Here is a 27,692-nt window from a genome sequence, read left to right on the forward strand (position 1 = left end):
TGGCTGGTTGACTGAGTCTGAAGTTCCGATTGGCCCATGGCCTGAGGCGACAGATTCCGGAAAGGGGAAGAGCAGCCAATATGGCGGCGGAGCGCGGCGAGGGGCAGCAACAGTCGCAAGAGATGATGGAGGGTGAGCGGCCCCTGCGGGCGACCGGGAAGCGGCGAGCTGGGGGCTGGGCGAGCACGGCCTCTGGCGGGATCGGAACTCGGACTCCAGTCTCCGGCCACAGCCACGGAGCTCTGACAGCTGCTAAACGGGCTGGACAGGGCGGGGGAGGCTCGGAGTCCGGGAGCCCCGACCCGGGGGCGGCAGCGGCCAGAAGAACCAGAGCCCCGGGAACAACGTGGCGCGAGCCCGCCCAGGGATTGGGGACGGATGAGGAAGCCGCGGCTATAGGAACCTAGTCTTAAAGCTCCGAGATTGACAGGCGAGGGGCCGGGGGACAGTCCTCTGTAAACTCATTGGGAAACTGAGGCTTCAGGCGTGGGTACCTGCAAAGTCTACAGTTTGTTCACGCGGCGCGGTTGGAAAAGAGTCTGCTCTGGAAGAGAATGGGTTGTGGCAGAGGGATGGGTAACAAGGCGCTCCAGAGATTGGGTTTACAAGACAGCGTCTTATTTTCTAGGGGTTCAAGTCTCAAAAGGACTAAATTCAACTTTCTTCCCTTTTTCACTCTGTTGGATTATGTTATATACATATATAAATATATAGCTTTTGTCCACAGTTGTGTAGCTACATAAGTATTACATGTGTGCTTATATATTATATGTATAGTATGTGTGCACTTACTCTATGTATATACATATGTGTGTACATATATATATATGTGTGTGTGTGTGTGTACTTACCTTACTCATTGTAGCCTCAAGTGAGTCTTAAATTCCTTTGAAAGACTCCTATTTCGATGAGAATTGCTCACTTCTGGAAGGTCACTCACTTCTCTGAGAAGAGTCCTAGGGAAGAGCAAGGGATGGGGGTTGTGGAAGAAAAGACTAGCGAATTTGAAGAGTGGTGAATGCTTCCCTGAATTGGGCCTTGAAAAATCACTAGATGTCACCCAGACTGGGACAGGTTGGGAGGACTAGCCAGAGAAAGGAAACCCAGTCAAAAGCAGAGGAGTATGGAAAAGTGACCTAAATTAACAGTCATATGCAGTGGGGATTGGAAAGAGCCAGCAAGGCTGCTCAGAAAAGCTCTTGGAGAGCTAGAGGTCGGGTTTTTTGTTTGTTCCATTGGTTTGGGTTTTTTTGTTTGATTGTTTGGTTTTTGGTTCTTTGAGACAAGGTTTCTTTATGTACCCTTGGCTGTCCTGGCCTCACTTTGTAGACCAGGCTGGCCTTAATCCACCTGCCTCTGCCTCGCCAAGTGCTGGGATTACAGGTGTACTCAGCCTGTTTTAACTCTTGAATCTTTCCTAAGCAAGGAAATGCTTCTTCCCATCCTCCTTTTCCTTCCTCCAGTGCACCCTTCTCCCTTCTTTCTCTGTTTCTCTGTAAAGAGCAAATACAAAAGCCAGGCTTTTCTCTCTTCCACTCCCACACATGTCATTACCAGCTGACATTTATGTTTCTACAGCCCTGCATCTTTTTAGAGGGTTTGTTGTTGTTGTTGTTGTTGTTTGGTTGTTTTGTTTGGGGAGGTTGTTTGTTTTTGGCTTAGTTTGGTTTTGCTTTGTTTTTTAAGGTAAGCTGTCAGTATGTAGCCTTGGCTGTCCTGAAGTTTGCAGTGTATACCAGGCTGACCTAGAACTCTTAGAGATCCACCCGCATCAATCTGCCAGAGTGCTAGCATTAAAGGCATGCGCCACCATGCCCAGTGACCTCCACATTTTGACACCTTCTCTATCACTGTAATACCTTAATTCAAACTTTCCTCCTCTTAACAAATTTCATTGTCTTTTTACTAGCTTATCATACCCATAGCTACACGGTCACATTCTTGCACATTGTCCCAGGCTCCAGAACCTCTCTGCTACCCTGAGGATAGAGGCACAGGTTGCAACTACTGTCCCTTCAGTCTTCTGGCTCCTCCTGAGGGAGGTGCAGACTGTAATAGTTCAGAACCTAGTTTCCCTAATCCTTGATCACAGACTATCCTGGGCTTCTTGGCTTAATACATTCTCCTACATGTCATACACATGAGACATTCTTGTGCCCTTTCTCATTCAGTCCTGACAAGGGGAATTGCTCCACTAACTCTTTTCTACAGATATGAATATTGTGGTTTATAAAAAATCATTTTCCAAAGCAACATTTCATTGTTGCTTTATTCATAATTCAGAATCTGTTTATTTACTCAAAAAGCTTTGCATTACCAACACTCTGTCCTGTTATCATTTAACATCAGCAGTTTACCTGGGATATTTGGCACTATTGACACATTCTCATTTTCATTAGAGCTCCTCCCTGCCCACAGTCTGATTTTAGTTAGTCTTGATTTCTTTCAGAATGTGGGCCTGTAAATTGAGCCAGTTATCTTGGCCAATGAATAGTGAGACATCAATGAAGGTATGTGACAAAAGGGTCACAGTGGTCCCCTCTTGTGGACATAAGGTCAAATGTGAGCGCTGCCTGGAATGTACCTCACTAAGTGGTGCTATTAGTGTTCCTGATTGCAGATGATCCAGGTTTCAGAACACTTGACAATTCTTTACAAGCTCTTGGAGGAGAAGAACAGCATGTTCATTGTGTCTATGTGGTCTACCGTTTCCTGCCTCTATAACTTAGTGTTTGGATGTAGAAAACATTCAAGTGTTCATAAACTGAATTCAACTGTTTTAGAAAGAAGCCTTGCTTACTTACAACTGGTGTTAATCTCTTCTATGTTCCTCAAATTGTCACATGAAGTGAATTCTCACTGACGTGTGTGGGTTCAGTTGACAGGCGGGTTGAATCTGAAGAATCAGGTGATGAGGAAGGGAAGAAGCACGGCGCTGGCATCGTGACAGACCTCAGTGAGCAAAGCCTGAAGGATGGAGTAACACGAGGGGCAGAGGACCCAGAAGGTACTAGGCTTAGTTAACCTTGGACTCACCAAATAGGGGGAAGGGTTCTGTTGAAGACTGCTGCTTCTTTGTACACAATGTCTCCTCACGGCAGTAGTTATGTTCCTCAAATGTCCTCAGGAGACTGGGCAAGTAGGCATGCTGGCAAAGGGCAGCCTGCTCTCTAGAGTGCTGCCTCAGCAAATGATTAATTTACATTTATGAGTACGGTGGATCCATTTCTGCTGAAGGGACAGTAGTACTACTGATGGTATTGGAATTAGTGTATCACCTAGAACAGAACCAGAAAATGATTTTTTAGTCCTTTACTCAAAAAGCAAATTTTGAAGAGAACATGGTGGATGAATGCTATGCTTCTATATCCTGCCACAATGATGAGAAATTGCTTCTGATCCAACCTCATTTCTTTTCTTTGAGACAGGATATCACTGTGTAGTCCTGCTTGGTCTTCAAACCATTATATAGAAAAGGCTGGCCTAGAACTAACATCTGCCTACCTCTGCCTCCTGAATGCTAGGATTAAGGGTATGTACTACCATGCCTACATCCATTTCAACATTTATATAGGCCTGAGAATCACCTTATCACAAGCAGAGATGTTAGGATAATCCCTTCATTTGGAACTGAACAGCTTCCTGTGGGAGTTTTAGACCCTCCTCAGTAATAGTCTATGCTTATGTGTTTGCTTAGAAATATAGTTTACATGGAAAAGAATGAAAGAAAACATGAACACAGAAAAATGTCCCAGCTGAATTGTTAGGTTTGTGGGGGCATATAAATTTCTAAGTAGTATGCATTTTAAAATGTTTTTTAGTTTTAAAATGAGTATTTAGTTTTTCCTGCTTAAAAAGAAAATACATTAGCATTGCTTAGAATCTCTTTTTAACAGCAGGCTTGAGAGAAAATTCTGCCTCTTACATTTTTCCAGATCTGTGTGGATTTTTCAGGTATTCATAATTATGCATTACCTTTATAAAAATAAATTTGTAAAAACATAGCTACTTTTTAAAATAGCATTGTGCGCTGTGTGCCAGCAAAGATGATTGGTAACTATGGTAACCAAATTTTAAGGCAAAAGGAGATTACCACAAAAGTACCCGCCAGTTAGTTTAGAACTTCAGAGCTGGTATCTGGAGGTGATGTGGGTGGATAAAGCAAATGGGCTCTGTCCTCATTGTTGGCAGTTACGAAGGGCTGAGATCTGTGCCACTGAAATGGAGGCAACCTACAAGACTTGGAAGTTAGAGCAGCACGGTCCTGAGCTTTGTATTCTGGCTAGCAATGTGATTGTGAGGGGTCATTCATTGTAAGAAGACTCTAATGTATGCTAGGTGAAGAGAGCCCTATGCTGGCCAGAGATCCCCACTGCAAAGCAGGCCAGTTGGGCTAGAGCCCAGCTTAAAGTCCACATTCTTACCTCCAGATGACTAGAACATGTAATAATTCTGTGGGGCCATGTATTTCTAGTCCTTGGAGAAACTAGAACTGTTCTTACTTATTTTTACCTAAGTCTCAGCAAAACACATCAAACATGTCAGCTATTACTTTCTTGTATTTCTCAACTTTGTGTGTATGTGTGCATGTTCACGCTTGTGAAGTGTGTATGTGCAGGCATATGTTTGAGTGTGTGCAAGTAGATGCCAGAAGACAGTCTCAGGTATTGTTTGTTCCTTATGCACTGTTTACTTTGTCTTTTACTGGCCTGGAAATTGCCATTTAGGCTAGACTGACTGCAGTAAGCCAGTATGGTTTGACTTCTCAAGTACCAGGATTACAAATGCACCACCGTGCTCAGAGATCTAACCCATGTCCTGTGCTTCTACAAACACTTCACTAAGCTATCTCCCAGCTTTCCTGGCCACCACTCCTTTTTTTTTTTTTTAACTAGGTATTGAACCCAGGGCCTTAAGTACTCTGCAGCTGAGCTATGTCTTCAGCCCTATAGTCTTAAAAAAAATACCACTTTGTTGCATTCAGAAGTAAGTTCCACTTGGTAACCTTGTTCTGGGTTAAGCTAGTATTTCAAGTAGGGACAGGAACATCCCAAAGGGAACTTTGGACTGTGGACTGAGGAGCCTAGGGTAGCCCAGTTCCAACTTCTAGTGCAATGCTCTACCGCTTCATACCTACTTGTAATTTTACAATGTCTGACTTGGACACTAGTGACCTGGCTACCTTGCCTTAGTTGTAATGTGTCTCCTGCCACAGCTTCCTGAGTTCATGACAGTGAATTACTGCTGTCTTTTGAGGATAAGGAGATCTTGTAATGTCTTCTTGGTCTTGTCTAGTTCCTTTTATTTAGCACCAGATTGGTTGGTATCCAATTGTGTTGGTATCTAATAAATTATGGGTAAACTATAGAAAAACAACATTTTAATTGGATACTGTTGATTGTTGTAGAAAAGACATCATGGAAAGTCAGTGAAGTGAATTCAGGCTTGTAGGGCCAATTTGTCTTTGTTAAGCTGGGCCCCTGCCGCATGATCCTCTCTGAGACCTCCAATGAAGAAACATGCTGACCAGCACATAGTCTACTAATGTTTGGGGAAGCTAGACAGGGGCTGATGTGTAAAGATGTGTGGCATGTCAAGGATGTACAAACTGGCTCCACTGCAGATGTAAGTACTTGTTTGCTCTAAGGAAAATAAAGAGGAAGAAGAAGGGCCTAGAAAAAAATAGTAAACAGTGATAAGAAGTTCAAGGAAATGGAGGAGAGAAAGAAAGAGAGCATTCTGGGATAGAACAAAGAGTTTAGACTCAAAAGAAGCACTCAAAAAAGCAGTCTCCTTCCTATAGAAAGTTTCAAGATAAAAAGGGTCTTAAGAGAAACACCATCTGTGAAGCTAGGTATAGTGGTACATATCTGTCATCCCAGCATCTGAAAATCTGAAACAGGATTAAAAATTCAAGGCCAAGGGCTGGAGGGATAGCTTAGTTTAAAACTGTATGCACTTCTGTGCCCACCCCAGCTCTGAATAATGACACAGAGACTTATATTTATTTATAATAGCTTTTGCCCTTCTCATTCTTGTTCCCTACTAGCTCTTATAACTTAAATTAACCCATTTATATTCATCTCTGTTCTGACACATAGTTCATTACCTCGCAGTCTCTAGTCCTGGCACTTGCTTCTTCCTTCATGTCTGGCTGGCAAATTCTCCTGCACATACTTCTTTCCCAGAGTTCCAATCTCTGCCTGGAAGTCCTGCCTCTCTCTCCTGCCTTTGCTATAGGCCATTCAGTTCTTTATTCAAGCAATCAAAAGGTGATGGAGAACAATGCTTACAAAATACTAAGGCAGGAGATGCTTCATAAAAACAACAATATCAAAGTTTGGCCTGTATCAGCTGTATCAATTGGGTACAAAAATCAACCTTTGAATAACATGAGGACAGTTTTTACACAGTGCATAAAAAGATCACCCTAACACTTAGCAGTTAACAGCACTGGCTGCTTGTCCAGAGGACATGAGTTCAATTCCACATGTCGGCACACAACCATCTTGTGACTAGTTCCAGGGAGATAATGGAATTACAGGCCTCTACTGGCCTTGCAAGTGATGGAGAGATATACATGCAGACAAAGCATCCATGTGCATAAATAAACAAAAAAGTTCAAGGCCAGCCTAGGCTACACAATTGATCTAAAATGGGGGGTTGTAATTGGGGGAGCAGGAATCCAATTAAAATAGATAGCTTTATTTGGATCAATAAGATCACTGGGAAAAGTGGGTAACACTTTGATGGTAGGAAAAATGCTGTTACCCTCAAAGTGTTATAGGGAATGTGTGCACATATATTTGCATTTCTATGTGTCATAGTTCTTTCAGCATCATACTTAATCAGGTTCTGATGAAATTAAAACAAGGAACCATTCATATGAAGCTCTCCCCTGCAGCAGGAAGCAATTTATATCTGGCTCTCAAGGGTGGATAGTCTCATGAAATCCAAATAGACTTCTCTGCTGGAATAAGTTCACCAGGCTTCCAGTTGAGACGTACACTTAAATTATTTAATGAAGCTCTTTGAGCCTGTCTGTTGAGCTCTGCTTCATTTTGTTTCCCTCTCTTCAGAGAAGCATCTGTAGATGCTGGGCTACTTTCCAAAGCAATAAAAGTCACATCCCAAAACATGTAATATGCCCCGCATTATCTCTATTCAAGCGGCTTGATTTATTGCCCCAAACAAGAGGGAAAGAATACATGGGTAGATAGGCTGCTTGGCACACTCCCCAGACTCCAAGGGGACGTGCTTCCCAGCAGTGACGAGGCTTGAGTAGGTTCACCAAGACTCAGGCAAGCTGTCCCTCTCCTCTTTCCCACCAGATCAAGCTGCATGGGATTTTTGTGAGAGGTTCAGAAGCATGCATGTACACTTGGAGATTTTGCTGTCGCCCTTTTCCTCTCTAGTGTCCCCTGCTTTATAAAACTTCTTTAGCCCTAGGGCGAAGTGGCAACCCTTTATTAAGACCTGTGGCCACTGACTCTTACAAACAGAATTGTTTCTTCTTTCTTTCTTTGTAGAGGAACATGAGCTGACAGTGGATATGGAAACCATCAGCCTAGATGGAGATGCAGAGGTAATGCTGCCTGCCTGGCCCAGCCTCAGGGGCCGTGGTTACAGATGATGGTCCTAACCATTAACTTATCTTTTTTTTTTCTTTTTGGTAAGGGGGAAATTGGTTTTTTATTTTGTTTTTGTTTTTTCCTTTTTCTCTTTTTTGGGAGTTTTTTGATTGTTGTTTTTTATTTTTATTTTTGGGGGTTTTGATTGGCTTTTAGATTTTTCAAGACAGGGTTTCTCTGTAGCCTTGGCTGTTCTGGACTCACTTTGTAGACCAGGCTCACCTCGAACTCACAGAGATCCGCCTAACTCTGCCTCCCCAAATGCTGGGATTACAGGTGTGTGCCATCATGTCTGGCTCATTAGCTTATCTTCCTCTCCCTCCCCCGCCTTTTTTTTTTTTTTTTTTTTCAAGACTGGGTTTCTCTGTGTAGCCTTGGCTGTCCTGGACTCACTTTGTAGACCAGGCTAGACTCACAAAGATCTGCCTGTCTCTGCCTCCCAGGGTGCTGGGATTAGAGGAGTGTACCACCATGCCCGAGTTAGCATATCTTTTATAAAGGTGACAAATTAGTGACATCTAAGCCTCCCTTGATTGGGTTGGTTTCATGTATTTTAACTATTTTTAATACCAGTGGTTGAAATCTATTTCTGTGTAACCAAATGAAATGTTTTTGACTCACAAGTTACTTGAGTCCAGTGATCATGTTGATGGTGGGGTCCTCACAACCCCCAGTTATGGAAAACTCTGTGTGTGCATGTTTAAGTGTGTTTGTGTCCAGTTGCTAAGGGATTTAATTCAGACTGACAACTAGATTAGTTTTACGTAAAACTAATACACTAAATCATAGCTAAACAACAACAACAAAAAGCTAAACCTGGTGACCTTCCCTGTGTCTTTATCACTGTCATATGCCAGTCACAATGGATCTGCTTAGCATCACATCATCTGCCCTGCTCCCCACTTGAGAATCTCCTGAACAGCTTCTGGCCAGGTCTCCAAAAACTCTGGCAGATCTGAGCATGATTCCTCTGTGTTTCAGGATGTTGATCTGAATCATTATCGAATTGGAAAGATTGAAGGTTTTGAGGTGCTGAAGAAAGTGAAGGTGAGAGGGATCTGTCCTTGCACACAAGGTGACTTGGTAACATTTACTTGGGGAATATACACAATTCTTGTTCCTGTCCTATGGGTGGTACTGGCCTATATTTTCATATCTCTGTTATGAATGGGGCAGGTGTTTTCCTGCATTTGGGTAGCTCAAGCCTGACTGGGTTCTGAGGCTGCCTCAGTGAGCACTTGCAGAGTCTTTCATCTCACTGCAGTTAAGTTTGCTTCTCAAGTCCTGGCAATTGAAGAAGCCCTTATTCAGTTCCTCCCTCCCCAGACAGCTATGTTCAAGTATGGGGTCAACCTGGCTTCCCTTTAGGCCTATGCCTGTCCTCAATACAGGAGGTTAATTCCAGCTTCTCACTCTTAACTCACCTGCCTCCTGAAGGCCAACATAAAACAGCCCCTGAGAGGTGGCCCTGTGTTGCTTTACTAATGCCAATCCTCCTCTTGCCCTCCAGTCACTCTGTCTTCGTCAAAACTTAATTAAATGTATTGAAAACCTGGAGGAACTACAGAGTCTTCGAGAACTGGATCTCTATGATAATCAGATCAAGAAGATTGAGAATCTTGAGGCGTTGACAGAATTGGAGTGAGTATGGGGACCTAGAAGAGATGGGACAAGTTGGGTGGCCAGTTTCCCCAGAACCTACCCACCCTGGCCATAAGCTTCAGGGGCTGGTCTGTACCAGGTCCTGCTGATGCTAGGGCTCTAAGAGAGAGCAATAGCTTCATAGATGCCATTAGCATTGAAGGCTTGTTGTATTCGGTTTTTAATATTTACTATTAATATATCTTTTTGTAAAGGTGTAGTTAATCCTAAACAGCTATAACCAAATCACCACACAGAGACTAGGATTTATTTAGTTAACCTAGAACACAATGCTGGGCAATAGTTACTCTATCCTAAACCTCCAAGCCTGCATAGTTCCTGCCATTCAGATTCACTCATTATACTTGCTTTTAGTGGTATCTTAGGTCTGGTTCATTTCTCCATGTTGTTCCAAGACCTCTCTTCCAGCTTCTGCTGTCCCTGCTTCTGCTCCTCTTCTCCCTCCTATCCCTTCCTCTCCTCCAGCTCCTCCCCTCTCCCTTCTACTTCTTCCTCTCCTCTGGCTCTTCTTCCTTCCTCTCCCCCCACTCTGAACCAGGATGTCCCACCCTATCCTCCCCATTGCTCAACATTGTGGCTGGTTGTTTTAATTGACAAATTAGAGAACAAATGGTGGCATGTTTACACAAACTTGAGACAGGTGATGCTTAGAAAAAGTATCACAATGCAATGTCCAGATTGAAACCAGATAGTTGGGGAGAGAAATCCAAATTTGAATTAACAAGGGTAAGGTGTATACATTCCAAAAGAACATTATACCAACAAAGGCTGGAACTGGGCATCTGGCTGGGTTCCATTCAATAATGATGTCAGAATTAGAGAGAGAGGAGCTTTAATCCATAATCCCCTTTTTAAAGCAAAAGTGTCAGCAACATTTCTGACAAAAAGAGTCAGCTTTACCTAGTTGCAGCCTTAGCTGGACTTTGGTCATTTGTTGGTGCTGGGTTTTGTTTTGGTTTTTTGAAATAGAATCTCATGGAGCCCAGGCTCAGCTGAATTCTCTGTAGCTGAGAATGATCCTGAATTTTGATCCTCATGTCTCCACCTTGATATTACTGGCCTTCCAGACATGCATCACCATGCCCAGCTGTCCAACACTGCTCAGGTTGAGTTTGTACAAGGCATGGTACTAGCTTCTGCCCTGGACACAGGCACCTGGTTTCTGCTCTTAAGTAAGGCCATAAGAGACAGTGTTTATAGCCTACAAGTTGCTTTTACTGCCTTCCCAAGTTCCAGGCAACCCCATGATCACATAGGACAGCTCCAGGGTGAGCCACTCAATGAGTGGTGGGGGCGTGGTCAGATCTCTGTATACCTTGGGGGCAGATACGCTCTAAGTGGGATTCCAACTCTTACACGGTCTGTTCATTCAAGAAATATTTTGTTTCTTTCCAGGGTTCTAGATATTTCTTTTAATCTGCTGAGGAACATTGAAGGGATTGACAAACTGACACGGCTGAAAAAACTCTTCTTGGTCAACAATAAAATCAATAAAATTGAGAATATAAGCAGCTTACATCAACTGCAAATGCTGGAGCTGGGATCTAACCGGATCCGGGTAGGTACAGGTTACACTATGTCTTGGGAACAGCCCACTGAGCAGTCTGGCTCTTCAGTGGTATATACAGAGTGTGTACTTGGCTGAGTTTTTCTTATGTTCATAGTATTTGAAGCAGAGAAATATTTGTTAAGGAAAAATGCTAACTGTAAGCCAGTATTAATAAGAACCATGCTCATACCAACTGGTCTAATCTGGTAGTTAGCTTTCATTGGCTCTTTATCTATATCATAGTCCTGTGCCAAGCCTGTCCACAAAGTAAGCAGCCAAGCTTTCTTTTTAAACCTGTTCATAGTGGGTTTCCTCCATCTGCATATAAGATGTTTCCCAGGGTGGTCACTTGCAGTGATCTGTCATGTGATAAGCAAGTATCTTGCTGTTGAAATGCCCTGGAATACTGGGCTGGCCCTTCATCCCCTAAACATGTCCTCTGGCAGGATTTGGTTTATTGTTCAATATCCATTTGACTTTGAAAACATAGATCAGAATGGAAATGAGAGACTGGCTTATTTGTATGTTTGTTTGTTTGTTTGTTTGTTTGAGTCTGCATTGCCTTGGCTATAGGAACTCACTCTGTAGACCAGGCCGGCTTTGAACTCAGAGATCTACCTGCCTCGGCCTCCTAAGTACTGGGATTAAAGGCATGCACCACCACTGCCCAAGAGGCCTTTTTTCCCATTAATTATTTAATAACTTTACTACCTGATTGAACCCCCCACTTTCACTCCCCATCCCCCCCACTTCTCAGGGAAGGGGAACTCCCCACCCCCCATGGTAACAGCCCACACTGACACATCAAATCGAAGCAGTATTAAGTGCATTCTATCCCACTGAAGCCAGGCAAGGCGGCCCAGCTAGGGGAAAGGGATCCAAAGGCAGGCGACAGAGTCAGAGACAGCCCCCACTCTAATTGTTAGGAGAACCACATGAAGAACAAGCTGCACATCTGCTAAATATGTGTAGGTGGCCTGTTCAATCTCTCTGAGCCCTCATGGGCCCAGGTTAGTTGACTATATAGTCCTTAAAGTATCTTTGACACACACACACACACCCCCAGCTCCCTCAATCCTTCCTCCTACTTTTCCACAAGTCTTCTAGAGCTCTGCCTGTTGTTTGGCTGTGAGTCTGCATCTGTTTTCATCAGCTGCTGGGTGGAAGCTCTTAGAAGACAATTATGCTAGGCTACTGTCTATAACCATAGCAGAGTATCATTAATAGTGTCAGGAATTGGCTTTCTCCCATAGACTGAGTCTCTAGTTGGGCCAGTCATTGGTTGACCCATTCCTTCAATCTCTCCTCCATTTTTATCCCTACACTTCTTGAAGTCAGGACAAATTTTGGGTCAAAGGTTTTATGGGTGGGTTGATGTCCCCCTCCTTCCACTAGAAGTCCCACCTGACTACAGGAGGTGTCAACTTGAGGCTCCTTATCCCCTGCTGCTAGGAATCTCAGCTAGGAACACCCTCTATAGACTTCCTGAGAGCCTCCCCCATCCCAGAGATGCCCTTCCCCATGGATTTCCTTTTTCTTTCCCAGTCCTCCTCCTCCCCACTCCCCTAACTCTACCCACACCTGATCCCCACCCCCAATCCCCTTCCATCCTCTCTTCCATCCAGTTCCCTCCCTCTGTCTACTTCAGATAATTGTATTTCCCCTTCTGAGTGAAATTCAAGCATCCTCCTATAGGCCCTCCTTGTTACTAAAAAAAAAAAAAAAAAAAAACTGATGTAGGAGAACACAGAAACAAAGTCTTTTTGAGACAAGGTCTTACTGACTATGTAGGCCAGACTGGCCTGAAACTCACAGAGATCTCCCAGTTCTGGGATTAAAGACATGTACCCCCACACCCAGTACAACAAAACCAATCCTTTACCACTTGACTTATAACTACAGGGAAAAGTGCCTTGTATCTGACAGAGGAACTTCAAAGGTCCATATAGGTAAGAGGATCTTCCAGGCAGAGGAAGGAGGCTTCCCCATGGGCAGATAAGAGGGATTAGTAAATTATAAAGCTGAGCCTAATTTCAACATCATTGTGTCATTGTGCTGTGCCTGTCCTCACCCTCGTTGGTTAGTGGCTGAGGAAGGTATTTACATGGATGTGTCTGCCCACCCCATGTTTGGAGTACCCTTCATTTGGTGTTTGGAAGTACTGTACCACATTGGTTCTCTAAGAACCGTAAGGGTACAAAGCTAGGGCTAGAAAAAGCTAGGGCCTGCAGCAAGAAAAAGCACAGGAAGAGGAATGCACAGTCTCAAAGGCTAGGTAGGATGGAGTGCCACAAGAGCTAGAAAAATCAGCTAGCTTCTGAGATTTCAGATAATCCCAGAGCTCTTTGAAAGCATGAGGGTTGCTGGGGCGGTGGTGGCGCGGGCCTTGGGAGGCAGAGGCAGGTGATCTCTGGTCTGCAGAGCAAGTTCCAGAATAGCCAGAGGCTACACAGAGAAACCCTGTCTCAGTAAAGAAAAGAGAAAGAGAAAGGGATAAAGCATGTGGGGTTGGGAGTGAGCCCAGGAAAAAAAGAAAGTGTGAGGGTTGGAAGTGAGCCCAGGAATCAGTCTTCAGTCGTCATCATGTTCCTCCTTTTTATCCAAGAGAGTTCATTGAAAACTTCGCAGAGTGCGGACATCGCAGAGCTGAAGCTTTAGACTGCCTTGGGCTAGGCCCCTCATTTGGTACAGGTTTCCAGACCGCAGAGAACATTTACCTTGATGTTTCATCTGTTTCACAGGCAATTGAAAATATTGACACATTAACCAACTTGGAGAGTTTGTTTCTGGGGAAAAACAAAATTACAAAACTTCAGAACCTGGATGCACTTACCAACCTGACAGTCCTCAGTATGCAGGTACTGGACCTCATCAGCTCCCAGCTTCTCATTCCCACAGGGCTGACCCCACCACACACAGCCTGGTTGTATTCCCTTTTATGTTCATGGTCTACACTGTTTCACAATTAGTAGATGACTCAAGCATTAGAAGCCACAAACTGTATATACACATACCCTATAAACTAAAATTCTGGGTTTTTTTTGTTTTTTTTTTTTGTTCTTTTTATATAATTTAGTTTTACTGTTAAGAATTTTACTTTTGAGAGCTGGAGTAATGGCTCAGTGGGGAAGAGCACCAGCTGTTCTTGCAGAGGATCCAGGTTCAAGGCCCACAGGTTCATGGCAGCTCACAAGCTGTCTGTAATCTATTCCCAGGGAATCTGAGCCTTCCTTCTGGCTTCCACAGGCACCAGTCACATATATGGTGGTGCACAGAAAAAATGTATGTTCAGGCAAAACACCCATATACACAAAATTTAATTTAAAAAAAAAAATTTACATCCCTGGGGCTAGAGAGGTGGCTCGGAAGTTAGGAGCACTGGCTGCTGTCTCATAATACAGGTTCAGTTCCCAGCACTCAACTCACAAATATCTGTAACCCTCTTCTGGCCTCTGAGGGTACCAGGCAAGTATGTGATATACAGACATACTTGTAGACAAATGTTTATGCACATAAAATAGTAATGAAAGACTCTCATTCCTTCCATATTAATTTCGGCATCTTCAGAAGGAGAGCTTACCCAGTCCTCAAACGTGTCTGTTCAGTGGTAGAAATGGAGAGATTTGTCAAGGTTGCACAGAGAGTGCAGGCCCTGTTCAGCACTTTCTAACAGATTCATACATTCACACTAACTTTTTTTGGGGGGGGGACTAGGTCTCATTATGAAGCTTTGGCTAGCCAAGAGCTTACTGTGAATCAGGCGAATCTCTAACTCACAAGAGATCCAACTGTCTCTGTCTCCTGCATACTGGGATTAATGGCATGCACCACTATCTATGCCTGGCTCGTGTCAAATTATTTTGCTGCTGTTTTTTAAGGTTTTGTTTTTATTGCAGGGTGGGAGGTCGGGTTCAGTTTGGCGGCAGTTAGTAGAATCAGACCTTGAGGGTCAAGAGAGATGTGACTGGGTATCCCTGGGATGCCTGTTTGTTTGGCAGGACCCACCAACAGCCTCAGAAAACCTCTTAGACTCTGAGTAAAATAGATGCTTCATAGACTGCTCTGGAAGAGACACTCTTGAACTGACTGAATTGTAAAATACCCTAAAAGAAATGAAAACTGGTTTGTTTCAAAAAAAAAAATGTTAGGATAGGGAGATGACTCAGTAAGTAAAGGTACTTGTTCCCAAGCCTCATGAGCTCAGTTCAACTCCCCAGGTCCCATACAGTAGAGAGAACCGACTTCCTGAAAGTTGTTTTTTAATTGAAATATACATATATAATATTTATGTGTATGTATCATGATATATATATTATATTTTTTAAAATATAATTTGAAGAGAGCTGAAGAGGTGGCTCAGTAGTTGAGAGCACTAGCTGCTTTCCAGAGAAACTCGGCCTCAGCATCCATGTAGCATCTCTAACACCCTCTTCTGGCCTCAATAATCAGGCATGTACATGGTGCACTGACATACATGTAGACAGAACACCCGTACATGAAAGACGTTTTCATTATACTTCTGACATTTTTAAATTGTTAAATTAATTCAGTAATCCAGTGAGATGGCAGAGCAAGTAGACTATTGCTCCAAAACTGACCACCTGAGCTCAATCCCATGTGATAGAAGGAGCAAACTAACTCCTACAAGTTTTCCCCAACCTCCTTGTATCCACTATATCATGGGCATGTACACATACACACACAAGGTTTACTTTAATTACTTCAAGTAAACCTTATGAAGATATAGCTTTAAAAAAAGTGAGATTTTCATATAAAAGATCCTGAATGTCCAGATAGGAATTTCAACCAAGAGAGATGTTAAGTCTTCTCTAATTCCTATTAAGAACATTAAATTTTTTTATTTTATGTGTGTGGATGCTTTGCCTGCATATATGTCAGTGCACCACATATATACCTAGTGCCCTTGGAGGCCAGAAAAAGGCGCTGGATTCCCCAGGACTGGAGTTACAGATAATTATGAGCAGCCATGTGGGTTCTAGGAATGAGCCGAAGTCCTCTGGAAGGACAGCCAGTGCTCTTAATTACTGAGCTATTTTCACCCCATCCCCATCAAAATACAGTTTATGTAAAATACCTTTTCTTAGGAGTCTTCAGGATAAAGAAGCTTCATTTGTGAAACCATTCTATTTCTAACCTGTGTAGCTGACAGCTTTTTTTTTTTTTTTTTTTTTACTCTTTTAACATTTGTATGTATGTGGCATGAATATCTGTGTATTCATGCACATGTGTGTGCATGCATGTGGAGGTTGAAGCTTGAAGTTGGGAGTCATCCCTTGACAAGGGAACCCACCTCACTCATAAAAGGGTCTTTCAGGCAAACCCAGAGCTAACTGACATGGCTGCTTTTGCTGGCCAGCTTGTTTTGGAGAACTCTAGTCTCGGGCCTTCCAGGTTTGGAATTAGAAGCAAGTCACCACACTCACCTGGTATTAGTATGGATTCTGGGAGTCTAAACTCTGGGCATCCTCAAGCTTGAGTGGCAAATGTTTTAACCACTGAACCATCTCAGCCCCAAGGCTGACATCTAACTCTCTTTTACAGAGCAACCGGCTAACCAAGATAGAGGGTTTACAGAGCTTGGTGAACCTGCGGGAGCTGTACCTCAGCCACAATGGCATTGAGGTCATCGAAGGCCTGGAGAACAACGTAAGAGCCCCTTGGTCTGTTTGAGGGAGATAAAGGGAGGGAGAGAGGAGGGGGGGTGCTGGTATCCACTGCCCTCCAGGCCCGGCCTCAGGTGGGCATACCGCCTGCAGGATGTGCGCTAAGGGCCCTCTGTCCCAATAAGTCAAAGGGCCAATGTGTTGTGTCATGGCTGCCTGTGCATTTTCAAGGATCACAGGCACTCTCTAGGGAAGCTCACTGCACATCTGCCCTGTACTCTAGGCCTTTGGGTGCTTTGAGAAATCTTTATCTGCCTCTGCCTCACACAGATAGCTAACACAAGTATCCCTAGCTCTATCCTTCCCATTTCTCCTGAGCTTAGTGCCTTGCCTCAGTCCCACCCCCAGCATGCAAAGGCTACAGGGTGAGCTTGGCTAGGCTGCTTAGAAGAAAGAGCATGGCTCCTGCTTCCCTGCCCCTCTCCCTGAGTCCAGTGTGCATATGGTCTCCTCCTCCCAACTGCCTCTCACCTTCCTCCTCTACTCCTCCCACCCATCTCCAGCCTCCCATCAAGAAGAGCCTCTCATATAGGTTGCCTTTGGCCCCACCTGTTTTTCCTCCAAGCATGATTCAACACAAATAAAATATATTTTACTTGTTCAGTTTTACTGGGGTTGTTTTGTTTTGTTTATGGGGAACATTTTTGTTTATTTGCTTGCTTGCTTGCTTGCTTGGTTTTGTTAAATTGACAGCAAATATACCAAGATTGGGTGAGGCTTTTGTTCTTGGAAGCATCATTCTTCAGATCTCATCATAGGTTCCTTTGCCCTCTGTACCCCATCCAGGCCTGAGTTACAGCAGTGATATCATTCTGGAGGAAAACCAGTGTTTTGGGTTTTAGCATCATGTGTTGGAAAAACTAAAATTTGCCTGTGCAACAGTTTGGTGCTTTCCACTAAGTTAAATTAAGAGTTTAGTCAGCTTGTGAAGCCAGGAGTGGTAGCACACACTTATAACCACAGCACCTGAATGGTGAACAAAGAAGAATCAGAAGTTGAAGGCTGAACCTGACTACATAGTGAGCTCAAGGCTAGCCTGGGCAGCATGAGACCCTGCCTCAGTCACATGTACAATTAAACCAGCTTCTGAACTTCTGTAGAAGGGGAGATGGGGGCAGCCGCTGGAGCAAGGAGACCTGGGAAAGCCTTGAGGGGCTGGGTAGATCACACACTGAGAGCACCAATACCCTTGCTTCCCACAGGTAGCAGCCCCCACTAAGAGACCAGCACATCTGTATTGTAGTTCCCTTGTGGTACAGGGCTGTCTTCAAGCAAACAGGAAAGAAGCATGGGTGTAGAATACTACCTAAGACATGTAATATCTCCATCTTGGTTAAACTTCATGTCACTCCTGGGTCTCAAAAACAAAAGAGAAAAATACTGTTAACATTTACTATGGTCAAATGTGACAGTCTTTCAGATTTTATTTTAACTAATGATAAAATATTTACCTAATGTTGTCCCAAGTTTTATTCTCTCTCTCTGTTTAGGGAGGGTTGTTTGTTTTTTGGTTTTTGAGCTGGTGTTTTTCTATGTAGCCCTCCATGTCCTGAAACAACTCTGTAGACCAGGCTGCCTCAAACTCAGAGAATCACCTGCCTCTGCCTCCTCAGTGCTGGCATCAAAGATGTGTACCACCATGCCCAGCCCAAGTTTTATCTCCTAATCAGGAATTTACTTTCATGGTGGGAGAAGAAGAAATGCTTTTTCCCAAGTGGCACATACATTGTCACTGCCCACTTGTCAGATGCTCATTCTTCAACATCCCAAGGCATCTGTCTAATGTATCTGACTCCTTAGCTTTTTCCCTTCCGTCTAACATGTTTGTTCTAGCTTTTGACCTGGGTGTTACTAGGTATCATGGGAAGCTATGACCTGTGCTGTGGGAAAACGGTCCCACCCTCCCTGTTTGGTTTGGTTTTTGGTTTGTTTATTTGTTGAGACAGAGTGTATCTGTGTAGCCCTGGCTATCCTGGCTTCCCTTTGTAGACCAGGCTGGCCTCAAAAAGATCCACCTCCCTCTGCCTTCCCAGCACTGGAATTAAAGGCATGCACCCCCACACCTGGCTTTGTTTTGTTTTTTAATTAAACAAAAGTAAGGTCTTGCTAGCACTCAAATCCTCCTCACACAGAAGGTGTACAACTGCATCTCAGGTTAGATTAGGGCCAATCCTGTTGTTCAGTATATACCATCAGCCGTCTTTGCTCCAAGCCTTTGTACTTGGACTTCTCTTTTGCTAGTTTGCAGTCTTGCACACAGTTTGAACACCACAGGACCATCACAAAGTGCCGGGGGATGTTGCCATTGGTGGGTGTGGTCTGTCCCTTTAGTCCCTTTGTACATACAGTTGTCTTGTGGCCCTTTTGACTCTGAAGCCCTCTGAATTGCTGTTGGGTAGGAACACTACCGCTTAGTGCATGGGAACAGAAGTGACTAAGGATAAGAGGGTGAGAAGGAGATGCCTCTCCATGTATATGACACGTCACAAGGGCAGTAACATGATGAAGGTGACATTTGTACGTGTGTACATCTGGACTCAGTGCTTCTGGCATATGTGCCTCTGCTGGTGTGATGTTTGTTGTGTCAGGTGTGGGGGCAGTATGATGGAAATATGAAACCATCAAGGAACTCGGAAGCCACAGATGTAATATTTTTTACAATAGCTATGTAAAATAGCTATGTAGCTACTGGCTATGTTTGAAATTTTTATCTTTTTTAATTTCCATTAAAACTTGGAAAGACTTGGAATCAAGACACCAGGAATGCAAAGACACCAGAAAACAGGGATCATGAGTCTAAAGTGCTGGGAGGTCCTGAGGGCAGAAGAGGAAGGACTGTTATCTGGTTCCCAGCCAGTGCAAGGGAAAAAATTCCAATGGTTTGGTTTGTTAAAACATATTGGCCAGCACTGTGAGCTACAGGAGACTTAACTTTCACCATGAAATTGTTCTTCTGTTGAATCTTGAAACTAGAAACTTTAAAACAGTTACCAAAGCTGAGCTGATGTGTTTCAGGCGACATTTGACACGTTTTAGAGCACATAAAACACAATGCTGTGAGCAGAGTGGTGGTGCCACACACCTTTAATCCCAGCACTCAGAACACAGAAGTGGGCTTCTGTGACTTCAAGATCTTCCAGATCTGTGACTTCAAGCCCAGCCTGGTCTACAGAGCTAGTCCCATGACAATCAGGGCTACACAGAAAAACCCTATCTCAAAAAACTGAAAGAAAAAAAAAAAACCACAATGCTGTGTCCTGCAGGATGCATGGTATCCACAGACACCACCATTAGTTGCTAAGGTTCCCTTTTCCCTTGTTGCCATCATTTCTCAGCCCAACAGACAACAACATCGGCCCTTCTTAACTACCTAGGCCCTAGGTAGTTTTGTCTGAGATAAGACCTTTTGTGGTACTCCCACCCCCACTGTGTGCCTGGCGTGTCTTATCCTCACTTAGTCCTCACTGAAGAGAAGCTGTAGGGTGATTCCACTGTAGAGCACTATGTATTTCTTCATGGTGAACACCAAAGACACACCGCAGCGATTGTCGTTTCTTCCTCAGCTCGGGGTCACTGCTCTTCCCAGATCATAAGAACAGGAGCAAGGGTCTCACTGGGGTCCCCAGTGGTTATGGGGGCTTCACACTGAAGCAAATTTCAGAGACTGAAAGCTTCATGAAGCTTTGAGCAGAAACACTGAATCAGGTCCACCTGGAGAAGCTGTAGGTATCAGCCTGGAGTATCAAAGCCAAGCCAAGGCAGAGGGTGGTTCACCTGAAGCCTTCAGCTCAGCTCCACACTGTTGCATGTGGTTGCACGCTGCTGTGGAACTTCAGTAATCCAGAAAAAAAAAAAATATTTTCTTATTTTAGAACAAACTCACCATGTTGGACATTGCATCAAATAGAATAAAAAAGATTGAAAATATCAGTCATCTAACAGAACTGCAAGAATTCTGGGTAAGTTTTAAACTTAGTGGGATTGGTAGCTATCTCTTTGGCTCAGTGAGTCCCATTGAGCAAAACGTGACTCATTGCAAGTCTGCCAGTCCTGGAAGCCCTGATGCTCGGTGAACTATGTGTGCATGTGTTCTGGGGTCACACTCAAGTTGTTAACAAGTGTTTTTCTCTCCTGATCCATTTTATCTACCATTCTCACCTGTAAAAGGAACTTTTATTTGCCTGCTACAGTTGTTGTTTAGGAGGATTACTGCATCCTGCTAACCTGGGCCTGGAAGCTTCTCGCCTCCATACAATTTAACCTCGGCCTAGAACATTTTCAGTCTCTGAAAATTACTGCTTAATAAGCTCACCCTTTCCTGTTCTTACTGAGTTCTGGGCTGGCTGGTTCAATTCCATTGTTCTGGCTCAAACTCCTTTCCCAGCTGACTTACTCACTTTGGCTTCTCTCTCAGTCCCCTAATTGCTCTGCTTGGCCTCAAACTCCAGCAGTCTGCTCTATCTCCTGGCTCCTTAGTCTCGGGCTCATTCAGTCTTCACCTGAGTGCTCTCTCTGCAACCTGTCTCTATGTTACTGTCCCAGTAAAACTGCCTTCTCTCTCTCTCTCTCTCTCTCTCTCTCTCTCTCTCTCTCTCTCCTGTGAGAGTTGGGCATATTCTATTCTGTCAAATCTTTCTCTGATTTGTCACTGTTTCTGCCAGTCAATAAACATCAAACATGGGTGCTTCCTTCTACAAACTAACTTTACCTTCATTGTTTGGGTTTAAAGGCATGAAACACCATGCCTGGACCTAAGCTTTTCTTTACCTGAAACTTGCTCTATACAATGCTGATCTTGAACTCAAATCTGCTTGTTTCTGTCTCCCAGATTAAAGGCATGTCTCTAGTCCAGCCAGATCACATAGACCTAGAAGATCTTTGGATGTGATCTCTTGCCAGAGCAGCCATGTTCTGTTAAAATTCCTCTACACTCACCTTCACATTTTTTTAGTACAGAATTACAGATATACAATTTTTTTTTTTTTTTTTTTTAGTGAGGTCTCTATGTAGCCCTGACTGTTGTGGAACTCTCTACATAGGACAGGCTTACATCACAGAGATTCACCTGCCTCCACCTCCCAAGTGCTGGGATCAAAGGCATGTGCCACCACGTAAGACTGAGCTTTTTAAATCTGTAAATTTATAGTTTTTGTGCAATCTAGGCAAGTTTTGTTTTTTCTCTAAAATTGTTCTAGTCTCTACCAACCCTTAGTTTCTTCTAAATATATAAATATACGTGTATTAGTCCTTTGGTGATTAGATCAACATCTGTTGCTCATCTCTCCCACTCCTGTCCTCAGGCTTTGCTCTGGTCTGAGCCTCAGTTTATGTGCTTTCAGTTTCTCTATCTTCAAGCTATTGTTTATCCTTCTTCAAAATCTTGCTCATTAATTAACTACTTACATTTATAAAGATTTATTTGTTTATTTTTATGTCTTTATAGTACATATGTGTATGAATGTATGCCTGTGCCTTTGTGTGGGACAGAGGCAAGAAGAGGGTATCTGTGCCCTTCTCTGTCATCCCCTGCCTATTTACATGAGGCAGTTTCTCCCTGAACCTGGGTCTGACATTTTCTCACTCAGCTAGGCTAGAAACTAACAGCCTGGTGATCCCCCTCTCTCCTCCTCCTTTGGAGCTGGGATTACATGCACATGCAGGATACCTGGATTGTTACATAGGATACCATCTCCATTATTATGCAGCAAACACTTTAACTGCTGAGCCACATCTCCAGCCCTAGTTACTTCTCTTGACAAGATAACTGACAAAGACAACTTAAGAGGAAAAGGATTAATTTTGCTCACAGTTTAAAAGAGCACAGTCTGTCATGGCAGAGTTGATGGGAGCAGGAGCATGCACCTAGACTGGCCCCTTCCAGAGAGAGGGTCTGATGACACTGCTTTTCACTGTCTGTGCAGCCCAAGATCCCAGCCCCAAGGGGTGATGCTACCCACATTCAGGGTAGGCCCCCTTCCTTTGGGAATCCCCTCAGACATCCCCAGAGGTATAGCTCCTTACTGATTCTAAATCTAATCACACTGACAGTGAAGTTGACCAAAGTGCCTATGCAATGAATTTTTGTTCTAGTTGTACTTTCAGCCTTTGAGAACATGTTGTTAAGAACATGTTTTATGTTTCTTTGTCATTCTTTCTCTACATGACTAGTAACTCCTTGTATGCTAGGTATTATGAAACTAAACAGTTGCATATATACTGTACTTGAAGTGTTACACTGTTACAGTCTGGACTTAAGAGGAATGGCACAGGTCTCTCAGGGGTCCATTCCTGACCCTTCCCCTACCAAGCCAGCAAAGCAAACATGCTGAACAAAATCTAGATCAGGGAAGGAGAACCTCTGGCAGCAGCCTGCTTGCTGCTGTCCCTACTATTGACGCCAGACATTACCTACTTATATTACCAGCAAATGATTGGATCAGTTGCTTCTCTTTGTATTTTCCTGTGCTGGCCTCGCCCCACACATTCTCAATCAGTGATAAGCAGTAGCTGCTGGCACAGAGGCTGTGTAGCCCACCCTGGCACCATGCACGCTTGCCAGCTCTCAGACACCTCCCACACACATCTACTGCCTCTTCCCTGCAAATAGTTCACTCTCTCTGACACTGCTTTTTCTGTCTACATTACTGGTAATACTAGGATCCCTGTAGATGATTTTTCTAATGACCTAACATCTCAGTCCCTTGATTGACTTCCATATCATTTGTAGCCTTTTCCATGAACTTCAAGCTCATTGGCCTGATTTCATCCTAAGTCTCACCTTGGCCTAACTCCTTCCCCTGCATTGTCCTCTCTCAGCTCCCCTTTACAGCTAGCCCTTGTCTAGCCTGGCTGTAGCAGTGGACCCTTATCTACTGAAGTGGACCCAGAGATGAAAGGGCAGGAAAGGGAGCTCATGATCTCAGGCTTGAACTTGCTCTGTTTAGGTGATAACAGGTAGGGATTTTTCTTCCTGAGCCTGCTGCAATTAAGAATGCAGCCACCAGCATGACCTGACAGCCAACATCCATTCCAGTGGGTCAGTGACCATACTGCTTTTTATATGTCTCTTTGAATTCCATTCTGCCAGTGGACACATTCTATATCCAACATCCTTTCCATTCCTCATCTTTCTCCCACTTCTAATCAAATATATTTAATTCCTGTACATTTCTCAAAACATACAGCAAACTGCTGGCCTCAATTCTCCTATCACCCTAAGTCTTTGGTTGTCTTTGCTTGTTCCTCTGCTGTTTTGCACCCACAAGAGTGCTCTAGCATTGAGTCTTCATTTTCCTTTCTCCTTGGCAGCCCTATCCAGTCTTACAGTTTTAAATGTCACCGCTCTGCTCCTGGTAGCCAAACTTCTCTAGCTCAGAGCCTTTCTTGGATCTAGCTGTCTGCTCATGTGTTGAGCCATCATCCAAATAGGACAAGTCCAAGCCTGAGATCATGGGTTGTACTCACAGTCCCTCCATTTGGCTCAACCTCAGGGGACAATGACTATCCTTCCAGATCCTCATACCAGGGTCTTGACATCCTCCTATACTTCCCCTTTCCTGTGTGCCAGATCCACTCCAACATCTAAATTCTTGCTTCTACCTTCAAAATACATCTAAAACCCTGCATTTCCCCACCTCTGCTGCTGCCACCTGGCCCAAACCACCAACTTCTTTCCCTGTACTGTTTAGGTCATCTTCTGACTTGGAGCCCTATTTGTACTCTCCAGATAAAATTCTTGTGTTTGCTTTGGCTACACATGTACTAAATTGAACAATACAGAAATTACCGTGGCCTCTGTGCAAGGATGAAACACAAATGTGTGAAGCACTCCATATGTTTATTGTATATAGGTTAATAAAAAGACAGAAACCAGAGAGAAACATAGAGGCCCTTCTAGAAAACCTGTATTGGATTCCCATCCCATTTAGGAATAAAAGCCAAATTTCTACAAAGCCCCATGATTCTCCACGGTGCCTCTCACTGTTGTATTGCAGATCCCCTCCCTGTCTTTCCCTATGGACATCATCACTCTGTCAAATCCCAGCATTCTTCAGAGCTTCACACAGGATAGGGCCTCATGAATCATCAGCGAAAGAGTAGCAACACTTCCAAGACCTATACTTACTAGATGCTTCAAACCCAGGAATGGTGCCTTGCCACAACCTGAGGACAGTAGAATCTCAGGGCAAGTGCCTGAGAGGCTCTTAATTCTAAGGCCTTGAGATGCCCCCTCCACTGCATTCTCACCCAGGGACCTTTCACCCTGACTGCAGGCCTCCACTTCCCTTCTGCTTCACATGTAGATTGTCCATGTCCTAATGTGTGTCATTTTAGCTTCTGCTCTCCCCATCTCTGGCCATGGTAAATTCTCAGACTAGAGAGGTCTCTTCCCCATGGGTGGTGCCTCTACTTCCTGTAGCAGCTTGGTGCAGGCCCTGCAGCTTGGAGTGTCTACAGACATGACTTCTGACTCTGTGGGCAAAATGGGACTGTAGTCAAAGTCCCAAAGTGTGAAGCTAGACTGGCTACTCAGTTTGGACTGTTGACATGGTTGCTTGCTCTGCCGTTTAGTTTCTGTCTTCAAGCCATTAAGTGCACTGGACTGCATCTAGCCTGGGTGACATGAGTAGCCAATTGTGCACACCCCTAATGGCTGCAGTTACTGGCATCATGTTGGTACCAATTCAGCCATGCTATTTACACCACAGAAAGTAGTAATCATGTGTCTTCTCTGTTCTGTAGAACAAGCTGTTGATTAAACATTTGCTAGCATTCCTTGGGCCCACACCTTTGTGGCTGTTCTGAAAAGGTGCCCTTTCCAAACCTCTGCCATAGTACTTAGTCAAACTGGAAACTGGGTTTGGACAGTTTTACCTGGCACTACAGGTTCTCACCCAAGGTAGCTTTTGTCTCAAAAATTGATCCCATCATTAGACAGTGTGGAAGTCAACCAGCTCCAGGCTCATGTAGATGCCTCTTTTGATTAGGGAGAGCACTCTTCTGCCAGGCTCACCTCTTCTAGATGGGCTGGCAGAGATGAGACTGTGAATCCCACAGCTCAGGCCCCAACCCACTGCAGGATCTGGTGTTCCTCATGAGGTGTTGGCAGTGTTGGTCAGCCATGGGTGGCCTTTGTGTACAGGAGCTAGCTAGCAGTGGAAACATCTTCAAAAATGTAGCACAGAGGTGATCTCAGAGTCATGCTTGGAGTAGAGCAGCTTCCGGTCAGCTGTTATGGTCAGCACAGTCTCAGCCTAGACAGCAGTTGGTGAGATCAGATGTATAGGAAGAGTACCCAAAGCAGCTTCAGACCTGCTTGAGGGCTATGAGGTGGTCAGACAATACTGCTTCAGCTCTTCTCTAACAAACTTAGTGTAGATTGAGGCCTGTCACAACAGTGTGACCCAAGTGAGTGTGTGAACAGGTATCATTTTTCACAGTGCTGCTAAAATGCAGCCAAGAAATACCAAGTGGTAATTGAGGGATTGGATAAGAAAGACCGTAGAGAGTTTTAATGACCCCTGTCTCATATTTGGGGATCCCGGGACATAGGGGCCAGAGCCCATCTCCAAAGGCTTTTTCCACGTGTTCCCTCAGATGAATGACAATCTTCTGGAGAGCTGGAGTGACCTTGATGAGCTGAAGGGTGCCAGGAACCTGGAGACCGTGTACCTGGAGCGCAATCCCCTGCAGAAGGACCCACAGTACCGGCGGAAGATCATGCTGGCCCTACCCTCCGTTCGGCAGATCGATGCCACATTCGTCAGGTTCTGAGTCCTTCCTCTTCACCTGGTCCCTCTTTTCAAAAGAACTTCCCAGCCACGGTTTTTTAATCTACCTATTGCTCCTGAAGTTGTCACTATACCAACAGTCACAACCCAATGGCAATAATAAGGCACTGGTGGTACCTGGCCTGTGATGCCATACGCCATTTGGAGATGCCAACACTATTAAATCTTGCCACGTGGTCTTCCTGGTGAATTGATGATGGTTATTGTAGCCATGGAGAGAATGCAGGACATTTCACAGTCATTTGTTCTTCCTGTCTGTCTGTGTCCTTAGATTGGTGGGCATTCTGGGCTGCCCTAGCAGGCCTTCAAGTCAGTTTTCAGGTCTTAAGTAATCATGACCCACAACAGCACACTTGATAGTCTTTCAGACCAATTTTGGAAAGAAAAAAATATTTTCTTGGCCAATTTTGAAAAGAAAAAAAATTATATTTTAAAAAGTTGAGTAAAAGATGATCCAGTCTCCAAAGCTGTAATCCTTAAGTCCTTCTGCCATGAGTAATGACTGAGCATGCTGGGTGCTGTATGACCTTGTTCCCACTTGGTAAAAGCTGAACTATGGAGAACTTCACTCCATATTGCCCAGCTAATGTTGAATGTGCATAACTAAGCTCTTGTTACATGGCCTCCTATTCTCACCCATAATCCTCTGGCCTTATTTAGATGAAATTTCTGTGAGCAAACTCCTAGCGTGTGAATCTAATGCTGAAAGAGCATTGTTATCCATCTGCGCTTCACATTTCCTCTTTCACCCAGTAAGGACTAAATATGGTCACCAAAGACCCCTCAGCTTCCAGGGTTCTAGTTCTATACTGTCCAAAATGGGACCACTAACCGCCTCATGTGACAATTACTGTTCATACCTGAGTCCATTGGATTCATTCTGTCTCTTCATTTGTGCTTACACTTAATCTGCTCAGAGGCTACATCCCATGAAAGGCATCCCATTTCCATCACAGAAGATTCTAGAAAGCACTGATCTCAGCTTTGTTCCATATCAGGAGATAGCCTGCCCTGAGCTGTGAGGCATGTGCCCAGGTGTCCAAGGTAACCAGTTGGCCAACTGCCTGGGAGTTTGTAATGTCAGAATGGTTATATGGGATTTAACAACCATTTTCTGATTCTAATTCTCACCAAAATAAACTGTATGATCTGACTCTGTGCAGCATCTCCCTGTCAAGAAATAAGCTCTGAACAAGGAATGTTGGGTGGAGCAGCATGCAGCCCATAGAACACTGTGCCATAGTCCTGGGATTGTGCCAGGCACCATTGATGTCTGAGAACAAGAGATGACATTTTAGACACCCAAGAACTAAAATGTAGGTGTCCTTACTGCAGTACCTCACAGGAGCCCCCCCCCATGGGCGTGGCTTCTATA

The 27,692-nt window shown here is 44.1% G+C and overlaps 1 protein-coding gene and 1 non-coding gene across 3 annotated transcripts; both read left to right on the forward strand.

Moving 5' to 3' along the window:
- On the forward strand, positions 1–27,470 carry Ppp1r7 (protein phosphatase 1 regulatory subunit 7). Of its 2 annotated transcripts, XM_021632047.2 has the most exons (10): positions 1–132; positions 2,879–3,007; positions 7,530–7,585; positions 8,613–8,678; positions 9,142–9,272; positions 10,689–10,851; positions 13,584–13,700; positions 16,405–16,509; positions 20,399–20,485; positions 26,124–27,470. In XM_021632047.2, the coding sequence occupies exons 1-10, from the start codon at positions 81–83 to the stop codon at positions 26,298–26,300; spliced, it is 1,083 nt and encodes a 360-aa protein (XP_021487722.1). In that variant the 5' UTR covers positions 1–80; the 3' UTR covers positions 26,301–27,470. The 2 variants fall into 2 exon arrangements, with proteins under 2 accessions (XP_021487722.1, XP_060224892.1); XM_060368909.1 differs by lacking the exon at positions 20,399–20,485.
- Positions 24,264–24,365, forward strand: LOC132648191 (U6 spliceosomal RNA). The gene has a single exon (XR_009586566.1). It is a non-coding gene; the product is annotated as a U6 spliceosomal RNA (small nuclear RNA).
- Positions 27,471–27,692: the final 222 nt, after the last annotated feature.

This window comes from Meriones unguiculatus, chromosome 15 (genome assembly GCF_030254825.1).
Source record: "Meriones unguiculatus strain TT.TT164.6M chromosome 15, Bangor_MerUng_6.1, whole genome shotgun sequence".
Lineage (NCBI taxonomy): Eukaryota > Metazoa > Chordata > Mammalia > Rodentia > Muridae > Meriones > Meriones unguiculatus.